This window comes from Oncorhynchus masou, chromosome 17 (assembly GCF_036934945.1).
Source record: "Oncorhynchus masou masou isolate Uvic2021 chromosome 17, UVic_Omas_1.1, whole genome shotgun sequence".
In the NCBI taxonomy this organism is placed as follows: domain Eukaryota; kingdom Metazoa; phylum Chordata; class Actinopteri; order Salmoniformes; family Salmonidae; genus Oncorhynchus; species Oncorhynchus masou.
In genome coordinates this window covers 18,404,270-18,417,677 of record NC_088228.1, presented here as the reverse complement: position 1 = coordinate 18,417,677, position 13,408 = coordinate 18,404,270, and the positions used below count along the sequence as shown (strand labels likewise).

The 13,408-nt window shown below is 46.8% G+C and overlaps 1 protein-coding gene across 5 annotated transcripts in view; it reads left to right on the top strand.

Annotated features, from left to right (window-relative positions):
• Positions 1 to 13,408, top strand: part of LOC135558639 (integrin beta-1-like) — a 41,944-nt gene that overhangs the window by 14,741 nt on the left and 13,795 nt on the right. For 4 of the 5 annotated variants that reach the window (XM_064992596.1, XM_064992595.1, XM_064992597.1 and 1 more), the window contains exons 2-3: positions 6,353 to 6,419; positions 6,888 to 6,973. In XM_064992596.1, the coding sequence (XP_064848668.1) occupies positions 6,353 to 6,419; positions 6,888 to 6,973 (153 nt within the window). Of the gene's footprint in view, positions 1 to 6,255; positions 6,276 to 6,352; positions 6,420 to 6,887; positions 6,974 to 13,408 lie in introns of those variants that run through there. The other variant, XM_064992598.1, reaches the window with a different exon arrangement.

The following is a 13,408-nucleotide window of genomic DNA, read 5'->3' as shown; positions in this document are numbered from 1 at the left end:
CTTGAGGGTAAAAACTGTTGAGATGCCTTTTTGTCCAAGACAGTCCTTTTTGTCCTAGACACTCCGGTACCGCTTGCCATGCGGTAGTAAAGAGAACAGTCTATGACTGGGGTGGCTGGGGTCTTTGACAATTTTTAGGGCCTTCCTCTGACACCGCCTGGTGTAGAGGTCCTGGATGGAAGGCAGTAGCCCCAGTGATGTACTGGGCCGTACGCACTACCCTCTGGTCAGAGGCCGAGCAATTGCCATACCAGGCAGTGATGCAACCAGTCAGGATGCTCTCAATGTTGCAGCTGTAGAACCGTTTGAGGATCTCAGGACCCATGCCAAATCTTTTTAGTTTCCTGAGGGAGAATAGGCTTTGTCGTGCCCTCTTCACGGCTGTCTTGGTGTGTTTGGACCATTCTAGTTTGTTGTTGATGTGGACACCAAGGAACGTGAAGCTCTCAACCTGCTCCACTATTGCACCGTCGATGAGAATGGGGACATGCTGGGTCCTTCTTTTCCTGTAGTCCTCAATCATCTCCTTAGTCTTGGTTACGTTGAGGGAGAGGTTGTTCTTCTGGCACCACCCGGCCAGGTCTCTGACCTCCTCCCTATAGGCTGTCGCGTCGTTGTCTGTGATCAGGCCTACCACTGTTGTGTCATCTGCAAACTTAATGATGGTGTTGGAGTCGTTGCCACAGTTATGATTAATTTTAAACAAATTCCAAATATAAGCTTCATAAGTAATTTGTTGCATTCCAAAATACCTGTAGGTCTATGCTAGTAATTGTTGCCCCTTTTCTGGTGAGCTTGCAAAGTAAACGGTTCATATTATTGCTCACCAATTGTTTTTAGAGCTGTTTATTTATTCATTATGGCAATTTTCTAATTATAATTTGACGTTTGCATTGCACCCGATCCTTTAGCTGTTCAGCAAAGCAGCAATCTGTTTACTAGTTTACCACTCAACCTCTGACAGTTTGCTGGTCCAATCAGATTGCAGAGTGTGCGTTTAACTAGCCAACCTGTGACAGGTTTTTTTTCAAGGGCGATGCTGTGGCCACTGTTTCTGGCTACGTGTAGCGTAATCAACGTAGACTCTGTGCCACAAAATGAGTGACAAAACGTTAAAAAACCTGGCCAGATAAGTTCAAGTCATCAGTCTCAAGTCAAAGTAGAGTCCCGAGTCTTGAGACTCCAAGTCAAGTGTCTAGTTATTTAATTTTTGATTTAGTCGAGTCACAAGTCATCGAATTTGTGACTCGAGGCAGACTTGAGTCCAATTCATGTGACTCGAGTCTACAACAGTTTTCATTACTATGGCAATTCAAGAATGCACAACCACACCTCTAATAAAAATCCTAAAAATAGAGATGTTTCTATGTTAAATACACGTTTAGCATTAGTGGATGGAATACATATCTTTGCTTAGCTTTAAGGAAATAAACTACAAACATTTATTTAAAATAAGAATAAACACTTTCATTCATTTATGCCTTCACAATCTTGTGATTCATAGACACTACTGATGATTTAGGCTAGGTCTAGATGGCCAACATCCCCCTCTCTCTTTTACACTTTTTATTTCACATCTTGGATGGGACAGCTGAAACCACTTGTGACGGAGTGAAGATTTGAAGTCCGCTTGCTCTCTCTCTCTCTCTCTCTGATGGTTATCACTGAAGCTATTTGGGGGGCTTTGGATTAGATGGCCTGGCCAGTATTCACAGGACGTGGTTATTTTTCTATAGGCTAGACAACGCGACTGCATTCATGGTTGTGTACAAAATCAAATAGCTGTAGAGTCTGTGGTCTAAACTAGAGACAAAACTCCTGCCCATCTCATCATTTTTCCAAGGTTAACAAACATCACATTTCAGGGTGTACTTTTTACATATTTCAGTGATATGTTTGGATGACAGACATACTTGTCGTGTTAGTGAGGAACAGGAACAAAGCCTTTCCTAACCCTCAGTCAGACATACTGTAGGTCATGTCAAGAAGAGAAATGGTTAATGCTCTCTGACTGCTCTCTAATCAAGTTGTTGCCGGCACTGTTTGTTTCTCTGGTATGCTATGTGTCTTCTACCGGGCTGAGAGAAAACCGGGAGGGAGGAGGGGGAGGAAGAAGAAGAGGAAGAGAGAGAAAGGCTGACTTCATAATTTAAATGGGAGGAGGACTGGGCAGGCCATCAGAGGAAATGTATCACTGGTGAGAGAGCTGGGGTGGGTAGGAGGAGGAGGACTGGGCAGGGCATCAGAGGAAATGTGTCACTGGTGGGAGAGTTGGAGTGGGTAGGAGGAGGAGGACTGGGCAGGCCATCAGAGGAAATGTGTCACTGGTGAGAGAGCTGGGGTGGGTAGGAGGAGGAGGACTGGGCAGGCCATCAGAGGAAATGTATCACTGGTGGGAGAGCTGGGGTGGGTAGCAGGAGGAGGACTGGGCAGGCCATCAGAGGAAATGTATCACTGGTGGGAGAGCTGGGGTGGGTAGGAGGAGGAGGAGGACTGGGCAGGCCATCAGAGGAAATGTATCACTGGTGGGAGAGCTGGGGTGGGTAGCAGGAGGAGGACTGGGCAGGGCAGGCCATCAGAGGAAATGTATCACTGGTGTGAGAGCTGGGGTGGGTAGGAGGAGGAGGACAGGGCAGGCCATCAGAGGAAATGTATCACTGGTGAGAGAGCTGGAGTGGGTAGGAGGAGGAGGACTGGACAGGGCAGGCCATCAGAGGAAATGTATCACTGGTGGGAGAGCTGGGGTGGGTAGGAGGAGGAGGACTGGGCATGCCATCAGAGGAAATGTATCACTGGTGGGAGAGCTGGGGTGGGTAGGAGGAGGAGGACTGGACAGGGCAGGCCATCAGAGGAAATGTATCACTGGTGAGAGAGCTGGGGTGGGTAGGAGGAGGAGGACTGGACAGGGCAGGCCATCAGAGGAAATGTATCACTGGTGGGAGAGCTGGGGTGGGTAGGAGGAGGAGGACTGGGCAGGGCAGGCCATCAGAGGAAATGTATCACTGGTGAGAGAGCTGGGGTGGGTAGGAGGAGGAGGACAGGGCAGGCCATCAGAGGAAATGTGTCACTGGTGAGAGAGCTGGGGTGGGTAGGAGGAGGAGGACTGGGCAGGCCATCAGAGGAAATGTATCACTGGTGAGAGAGCTGGGGTGGGTAGGAGGAGGAGGACTGGGCAGGGCATCAGAGGAAATGTATCACTGGTGGGAGAGCTGGGGTGGGTAGGAGGAGGAGGACTGGACAGGGCAGGCCATCAGAGGAAATGTATCACTGGTGAGAGAGCTGGGGTGGGTAGGAGGAGGAGGACTGGACAGGGCAGGCCATCAGAGGAAATGTATCACTGGTGGGAGAGCTGGGGTGGGTAGGAGGAGGAGGACTGGGCAGGGCAGGCCATCAGAGGAAATGTATCACTGGTGAGAGAGCTGGGGTGGGTAGGAGGAGGAGGACAGGGCAGGCCATCAGAGGAAATGTGTCACTGGTGAGAGAGCTGGGGTGGGTAGGAGGAGGAGGACTGGGCAGGCCATCAGAGGAAATGTATCACTGGTGAGAGAGCTGGGGTGGGTAGGAGGAGGAGGACTGGGCAGGGCATCAGAGGAAATGTATCACTGGTGGGAGAGCTGGGGTGGGTAGGAGGAGGACTGGACAGGGCAGGCCATCAGAGGAAATGTATCACTGGTGAGAGAGCTGGGGTGGGTAGGAGGAGGAGGACTGGACAGGGCAGGCCATCAGAGGAAATGTATCACTGGTGAGAGAGCTGGAGTGGGTAGGAGGAGGACTGGACAGGGCAGGCCATCAGAGGAAATGTATCACTGGTGGGAGAGCTGGGGTGGGTAGGAGGAGGAGGACTGGGCAGGCCATCAGAGGAAATGTATCACTGGTGGGAGAGCTGGGGTGGGTAGGAGGAAGAGGACTGGGCAGGCCATCAGAGGAAATGTATCACTGGTGGGAGAGCTGGGGTGGGTAGGAGGAGGAGGACTGGACAGGGCAGGCCATCAGAGGAAATGTATCACTGGTGAGAGAGCTGGGGTGGGTAGGAGGAGGAGGACTGGACAGGGCAGGCCATCAGAGGAAATGTATCACTGGTGAGAGAGCTGGGGTGGGTAGGAGGAGGAGGACTGGACAGGGCAGGCCATCAGAGGAAATGTATCACTGGTGGGAGAGCTGGGGTGGGTAGGAGGAGGAGGACTGGGCAGGGCAGGCCATCAGAGGAAATGTATCACTGGTGAGAGAGCTGGGGTGGGTAGGAGGAGGAGGACAGGGCAGGCCATCAGAGGAAATGTGTCACTGGTGAGAGAGCTGGGGTGGGTAGGAGGAGGAGGACTGGGCAGGCCATCAGAGGAAATGTATCACTGGTGAGAGAGCTGGGGTGGGTAGGAGGAGGAGGACTGGGCAGGGCATCAGAGGAAATGTATCACTGGTGGGAGAGCTGGGGTGGGTAGGAGGAGGAGGACTGGACAGGGCAGGCCATCAGAGGAAATGTATCACTGGTGAGAGAGCTGGGGTGGGTAGGAGGAGGAGGACTGGACAGGGCAGGCCATCAGAGGAAATGTATCACTGGTGAGAGAGCTGGAGTGGGTAGGAGGAGGACTGGACAGGGTAGGCCATCAGAGGAAATGTATCACTGGTGGGAGAGCTGGGGTGGGTAGGAGGAGGAGGACTGGGCAGGCCATCAGAGGAAATGTATCACTGGTGGGAGAGCTGGGGTGGGTAGGAGGAAGAGGACTGGGCAGGCCATCAGAGGAAATGTATCACTGGTGGGAGAGCTGGGGTGGGTAGGAGGAGGAGGACTGGACAGGGCAGGCCATCAGAGGAAATGTATCACTGGTGGGAGAGCTGGGGTGGGTAGGAGGAGGAGGACTGGGCAGGGCAGGCCATCAGAGGAAATGTATCACTGGTGAGAGAGCTGGGGTGGGTAGGAGGAGGAGGACAGGGCAGGCCATCAGAGGAAATGTATCACTGGTGGGAGAGCTGGGGTGGGTAGGAGGAGGAGGACTGGACAGGGCAGGCCATCAGAGGAAATGTATCACTGGTGAGAGAGCTGGGGTGGGTAGGAGGAGGAGGACTGGACAGGGCAGGCCATCAGAGGAAATGTATCACTGGTGGGAGAGCTGGGGTGGGTAGGAGGAGGAGGACTGGGCAGGGCAGGCCATCAGAGGAAATGTATCACTGGTGAGAGAGCTGGGGTGGGTAGGAGGAGGAGGACAGGGCAGGCCATCAGAGGAAATGTGTCACTGGTGAGAGAGCTGGGGTGGGTAGGAGGAGGAGGACTGGGCAGGGCATGCCATCAGAGGAAATGTATCACTGGTGAGAGAGCTGGGGTGGGTAGGAGGAGGAGGACTGGGCAGGGCATCAGAGGAAATGTGTCACTGGTGGGAGAGTTGGAGTGGGTAGGAGGAGGAGGACTTGGGGAGGCGTGTAGCTGCCTGATCAAATATGGGAGTAGCAGATCCGCACCTCTCCATTCTCTGTTCTGTGTTATGAAGCAGTGGACTTGTCAAGGACTGCTTCCTAAATGGCACCCTATTCCCTACATAGTGCACTGCTTTTGACCAGGGCCCATGGGGGACTTTATATGGGATATTGATGCCATTTGGGACAAAGCCTAGGTCTGTTCTGCAAAGACATAGTCCAATAGGAATGTTAGCCATAATCAAGCCTGTTTCCTAGGTGTTTTCAAATGCAGACCTCTTATGACGACAATGATTAGAAGAATTCCGTGGATGACTTTTTCTTCTCCTGTCTTTTGTTCAGTGCCGTTGGTGGAGTCGTTGGTGGAGTGCTGCATTAGTGGCCAGGCCTATTTGTGTTATATGTGATCAAGTGGCACGAACTTAGACAATGTCTTTAAAGTGCTTCTGAAAACGCAATGACTTTGTTATGACCCTGGGGTGTGGAGCTCCTCATCTAAAAATGACCTGACTAGATATTCACGTTCCTGCCACTCTCCGACTACCTTTGGCTTGCTTAAACAGCAGTCTATCCATGCAATAAACTAACAGTCTTTGTTCATGTTGTGCTGAATGCATTACACACTTCTCAAAACTCCTCATAATATAACAGAGTATAATCTCTTGGTCTCCCGAGACTGATGTTCTCACGGTACAACACGTCCTCACACTTAAAAGCATGTGACTTTTTTTTTACCATGTTTGTTAATCAAGCAGGCTGTAGGCCAGTGAAACAAAGAAACATGTCCTTGCAGTCCCTGCAAAGCTATCTGTGTGAGAGAAGCGGCTGGAAAGATACTAAGTGGTTGTTTTCGTGCTGTTTGAAGACAGGTATACCATATGAGATTTGCTTCACTAAATTCATGTCCAGTAGTTTGAATCAACCACTCTGTTGTGTCTCCTTTCAGATGGAACTGAGGCTACTTTCAATAGCAACATTGTTAGGAATCTTATGTTTCTGCAGTGCACAGCAAGGTAAGGTTATTTGACTTACACACACACATTGTTTTATGGCTACATTTGACATTTTTGTTATACACCTAAAACATTAGTCTACTTTGTGAATCAAAAAGCAATGAATAGAAGACATTCTTCAGACTATGATATTGTGGTAGAGGAGGTTGGACTAATGGGATGATGTCATGTATTGAGCTGCCTCCAGCTACCAGCTGCCTGGCCTCAGCAACATGACTCGCAATTGAACAGATTGGAAGAAATTAAAAACCATGTTGAGCCAGGAAGAGAGGAAAAATGTAGTTACAAATCTGTATCCCAAATGGCACCCTATTCACAATGAATTGCACTACTTTTTGCCCATATTAAAGCAAAGTAGTGCACTATATAGGGAATAGAGTGCCATTTGCAATGCACATTTTCTGAATGCTGCCTCTTGGCAAATAGTTGTGGCTGTATTCAAAATTATGCATTGTTTCTTCCTTTCAGAGGGCAGTGATTGCATCAAGGCCAATGCACAATCATGTGGGGAATGCATCCAAGTGGCAGAGAAATGTGGATGGTGTACAGACACTGTAAGTTGTTTGAAAGCACATGCTTGCAGAGGCACAGTCTTGAGACTTATCTCACTGGAAGCAGCTAACACAAGTGTTTGTGTTAGGAGTTGAACAATGGCAGGGATATGATTTGAATACCAGTGTATGGGCACTTGCTGTGAAATAGTTGCCGCCAGCCCAGAGTATATATAGTCAATCAGAGCTGTCTTGAGTCACGGAACGGAACTCACCCTGACGCTTCCTGAGGTTTACCGGCAGTTGGCATCTAATATGTTGCATTACCGCTGCCAACTGAACTATACATTACTCTTTGTGATACAAAATGGGAAAAGGGGAACCCCAAAAATGTATTATATACAGTACCAGTCAAACGTTTGGACATACCTACTCATTCAAGGGGTTTTCTTTATTTTTACTATTTTCTATTTTGTAGAATAATAGTGAAGACATCAAAACAATGACATAACACATATGGAATCATGTAGTAACCAAAAAAGTGTTGAACAAATCCAAATATATTTTATATTATTCAAAGTCGTCACCCTTTTGCCTTGACAACAGCTTTGCACAGTCTTGGCATTCTCTCAACCAGCTTCATGAGGAATGCTTTTCCAACAGTCTTGAAGGAGTTCCCACATATTCCCACATATGCTGAGTACCAGTTGGCTGTTTTTCCTTCACTCTGCTGTCCAACTCATCCCAAACCATCTCAATTGGGTTGAGTTCGCTTGATTGCCGAGGCCAGGTCATCTGATGCAGCTCTCCTTGGTCAAAAAGCCCTTACACAGAATGTAGGTGTGTTTTGGGTCATTTCCCTGTTGAAAAACAAATTATAGTCCCAAGCACAAACCAGATGGGATGGGGGTTCGCTGCAGAATGCTGTGGTAGCCATGCTGGTTAAGTGTGCCTTGAATTCTAAATAAATCACAAATGTCACCAGCAAAGCACCCCCACACCATCACACCTCCCCCTCCATCCTTCATTGTGGGAACCATACATGCAGAGATCATCTGTTCACCTACTCTGCGTCTCACAAAGACACAGCGGTTGGAACCAAATATCTCATATTTGGACTCATCAGACCAAAGGACAGATTTCCGCCGGTCTAATGTGCATTGCTCGTGTTTCTTTGCCCAAGCATGTTTCTTATTCTTATTGGTGTCCTTTACTAGTGGTTTCTTTGCAGCAGTTCAACAATGGAGGTCTTATTCACGCAGTCTCCTCTGAACAGTTGATGTTGAGATGTGTCTGTTACTGACACTCTGTGAAGCATTAATTTGGGCTGCAATCTGAGGTGCAGTTAACTCTAATGAACTTATCCTCTGCAGCAGAGGTAAATCTGGGTCTTCCTTTACTGTGATGGTCCTCATGAGAGGCATTTTCATCGTAGAGCTTGAGGGTTTTTGTGACTGCACTTGAAGATACTTCCTGAAATTTTCCTTATTGACTGACCTTCATGTCCAAAGGTAATGATGGATTGTCATTTCTCTTTGCTTATTTGAGCAGTTCTTGCTATAATATGCACTTGTTCTTTTACCAATTAAGGCTCTCTACTGTATAACACCCCTACCTTGTCACAACACAACTGATTGGCTCAAACGCATTAAGAAGGAAATAAGTTATTAACTTTTAACAAGGCACACCTGTTCATTGAAATGCATTCCAGGTGACTACCTCATAAAGCTGGTTGAGAGAATGCCAAGAGTGTGCAAAGCTGTCATCAAGGCAAAGGGTGGCTACTTTGAAGAATCTCAAATATAAAATACTTTTAACACTTTTTTGGTTACTACATGACTCCATGTGTGTTATTTCATAGATTTATGTCTTCACTATTATTCTACAATATAGAAAATTTTAAAAATAAAGAAAAACCCTTGAATGAGTAGGTGTGTACAAGCGTTTGACTGGTACTGTGTATATACAGTGCCTTGCGAAAGTATTCGGCCCCCTTGAACTTTGCGACCTTTTGCCACATTTCAGGCTTCAAACATAAAGATATAAAACTGTATTTTTTTGTGAAGAATCAACAGAAGTGGGACACAATCATTAAGCGGAACGACGTTTATTGGATATTTCAAACTTTTTTAACAAATCAAAAACTGAAAAATTGGGCGTGCAAAATTATTCAGCCCCTTAAATTAATACTTTGTAGCGCCACCTTTTGCTGCGATTACAGCTGTAAGTCGATTGGGGTATATCTCTATCAGTTTTGCACATCGAGAGACTGAAATTTTTTCCCATTCCTCCTTGCAAAACAGCTCGAGCTCAGTGAGGTTGGATGGAGAGCATTTGTGAACAGCAGTTTTCAGTTCTTTCCACAGATTCTCGATTGGATTCAGGTCTGGACTTTGACTTGGCCATTCTAACACCTGGATATGTTTATTTTTGAACCATTCCATTGTAGATTTTGCTTTATGTTTTAGATCATTGTCTTGTTGGAAGACAAATCTCCGTCCCAGTCTCAGGTCTTTTGCAGACTCCATCAGGTTTTCTTCCAGAATGGTTCTGTATTTGGCTCCATCCATCTTCCCATCAATTTTAACCATCTTCCCTGTCCCTGCTGAAGAAAAGCAGGCCCAAACCATGATGCTGCCACCACCATGTTTGACAGTGGGGATGGTGTGGTCAGGGTGATGAGCTGTGTTGCTTTACGCCAAACATAACATTTTGCATTGTAGCCAAAAAGTTCAATTTTGGTTTCATCTGACCAGAGAACCTTCTTCCACATGTTTGGTGTGTCTCCCAGGTGGCTTGTGGCAAACTTTAAACAACACTTTTTATGGATATCTTTAACAAATGGCTTTCTTCTTGCCACTCTTCCATAAAGGCCAGATTTGTGCAATATACGACTGATTGTTGTCCTATGGACAGAGTCTCCCACCTCAGCTGTAGATCTCTGCAGTTCATCCAGAGTGATCATGGGCCTCTTGGCTGCATCTCTGATCAGTCTTCTCCTTGTATGAGCTGAAAGTTTAGAGGGACGGCCAGGTCTTGGTAGATTTGCAGTGGTCTGATACTCCTTCCATTTCAATATTATCGCTTGCACAGTGCTCCTTGGGATGTTTAAAGCTTGGGAAATCTTTTTGTATCCAAATCCGGCTTTAAACTTCTTCACAACAGTATCTCGGACCTGCCTGGTGTGTTCCTTGTTCTTCATGATGCGCTCTGCGCTTTTAACGGACCTCTGAGACTATCACAGTGCAGGTGCATTTATACGGAGACTTGATTACACACAGGTGGATTGTATTTATCATCATTAGTCATTTAGGTCAACATTGGATCATTCAGAGATCCTCACTGAACTTCTGGAGAGAGTTTGCTGCACTGAAAGTAAAGGGGCTGAATAATTTTGCACGCCCAATTTTTCAGTTTTTGATTTGTTAAAAAGGTTTGAAATATCCAATCAATGTCGTTCCACTTCATGATTGTGTCCCACTTGTTGTTGATTCTTCACAAAAAAATACAGTTTTATATCTTTATGTTTGAAGCCTGAAATGTGGCAAAAGGTCTCAAAGTTCAGGGGGCCGAATACTTTCGCAAGGCACTGTATATATATATATATATATATATATATATATAAAGTACAAAACTATAGTTTTGCCAAGTGATGATGTCAAGCAAAGAGGCACTTAGTTTGAAGGTAGGCCTGAAATACATCCACAGGTACACCTCCAATTGACTCAAATGATGTCAATTAGCCTATCAGAAGCTTCTAAATTCATGGCACAGTCAATTTCGTGTATGTAAACTTCTGACCCACTGGAATTACATTTACATTTACATTTAAGTCATTTAGCAGACGCTCTTATCCAGAGCGACTTACAAGTTAATTTTTTACCTTTATTTAACCAGGCAAGTCAGTTAAGAACACATTCTTATTTTTTCAATGACAGCCTGGGAACAGTGGGTTAACTGCCTGTTCAGGGGCAGAACGACAGATTTGTACCTACCTCGGGGGTTTGAACTCACAACCTTCCGGTTACTAGTCCAACGCTCTAACCACTAGGCTACCCTGCCGCCCCATTGTGATACAGTGAAATATAAGTGAAATAATCTGTCTGTAAACAATTGTTGGAAAAATGTGTTGTGTCGTGCACAAAGTAGATTTCCTAACCAACTTGCCAAAACTATAGTTTGTTAACAAGAAATATGTGGAATGGTTTAAAAACAAGTTTTAATGACTCCAACCTAAGTGTATTTAAACTTCCGACTTCAACTGTGTATATATGTATATTATTACCCTACCAACTAACCCTATACTCATTAAAACCATCACCTTATTCCACTACTTTAACCCTATCGGATCCTACCCCAGGCCAACGGCCTGAGAGGACGGGTCACTACCACTCAACACAAGTCAAATCTCGTACCCCGGGCCGCCCAAGTGGCGCAGGGGTCTAGGGCACTGCATCGCCATGCTTGAGGCGTCAATACAGTACTGGGTTTGATCCCAGGTTGTGTCACAGCCTGCCACGACCAGGAGACCCATGAGGTGGCGCAAAATTATCCCAGCGTCGTCCATGTTATAGGCTGACCACACCGCTCGCACCGCGTGCGCTAACGAGCGTCTGCGATGCCAAGGGCTAAAATAGAAGTCATTCCTATTTCTGATGCAGAATGCGCTGCAAGTCCTGCCTCTCTCATCTCCTCATTGGTTTATAGAAGCAGGCACCCACGTGCTATCTCCTCATTGGTTATACCCACATGGGTGATTGAAAGACTAACTGTTTTGCCGGTTGTCGTGGTAATACTATGAAAGTGTAGATGCCAATCACCATATAAGTTCAAAGATGAAAAAGCCTGGAAGGAGGAAAGATAACTAGAAATGATTCGGGTGACCGTTTTATGTGTGGATTAATTGTCGGAGTAGAGGACCTTGTGCGTTTCAGGTAAAATAACAACTCAATGTTTATATCCCAGGACAAATTAGCTAGCAACAGCAAGCAAGCTAAACAGGACAAATTAGCTAGCAAGTGCAAGCTAACTAGCTAAATTGCCATACATGTTTCATGCTTTATGTCCCCAAATTAATGTTGTCATTGGTTCAGAGTTTGTTTTGATATTTTAACCTGCGTGTTGTGATCGCGTTTTGTGTAGGGGGACAAAATAAATGTATGCACGATAGTGCACGATGGCGCACGCGCCCAACCGGTTTGGGTTCCCTGTTAGGGGAGGGTTTGGCTGGCCGGGATGTTCTTGTCCCATCACGCTCTTGCGACCCTTTGTGGCGGTCCGGGCTCATGCACTCAGACTTCGTCACCACTTGTACAGTATTTCCTGCTGTGGCTGGCTTCTGGGTTAAGTGTGCAGTGTGTCAAGAAGCCGTGCGACTTGGCAGGGTAGTGTTCCGGAGGACGCATGCCTCTCGACCTTCGCCTCTCCCGGGTCCGTTCGGGAGTTGCAACGATGGGACAAGACTGTAACAACCAATTGGATATCACGAAAAAGGGGTCAAAAAAAGTAATCTCGTACCTGTAAATATTTCTCTGCAGCTGTCACCACAACATCTATGTTCTGTGACTTACCTTCCATTTCTGCAGTACAGTTGATAACCATTGCTATGAACACTAAGAAGCCAACCTTACTGAAACATACAAAGCGGACACCCCTTCAAATTATTTGATTCAGGTTTTTCAGCAACACCCGTTGCTAACATGTGTGTAAAATCGAGCACACAGCCATCCAATCTCCATAGACAAACATTGGCAGTAGAATGGCCTTACTAAGGAGCTGTGTCTTTCAATGTGGCACCGTCATAGGATGCCACCTTTCCAACAAGTCAGTTCGTCAAATTTCTGCCCTGCTAAGGCTGCCCCGGTCAACTGTAAGTGCTGTTGTTGTGAAGTGGGAACGTCTAGGAGCAACAACGACTCAGCCGCGAAGTGGTAGGCCACACAAACTCACAGAATGGGGATTCTAAGTGCTGAAGCGCATAGTACGTAAAAATCGCCTGTCCTCGGTTGCAACACTCACTACTTAGTTCCAAAGTGCTTCTGGAAGCAACGTCAGCACAAGAACTGTTTGTCGTTAGCTTCATGAAATGGGTTTCCATTTCCGAGCAGCCGCACGCACACAAGCCTAAGATCACCATGTGCAATGCCAAGCGTCAGCTATGGTGATGTAAAGCTCACCGCCATTGGACTCTGAAGCAGTGGAAACGCGTTGTCTGGAGTGATGAATCACACTTCACCATTGGCAGTCCGACGGATTAACCTGGATTTGGCGCATGCCAGGAGAACGCTACCTGCCCCGATTCATAGTACCAAATGTAAAGTTTGGTGGAGGAGGAATAATGTTCTGGGGCTGTTTTTCATGGTTCGGGCTAGGCCCCTTAGTTCCAGTGAAGGGAAACCTTAACGCTCCAGCATACAATGACATTCTAGACGATTCTGTGCTTCCAAATTTGTGGCAACAGTTTGGGGAATGCCCTTTCCTGTTTCAGCATGACAATGC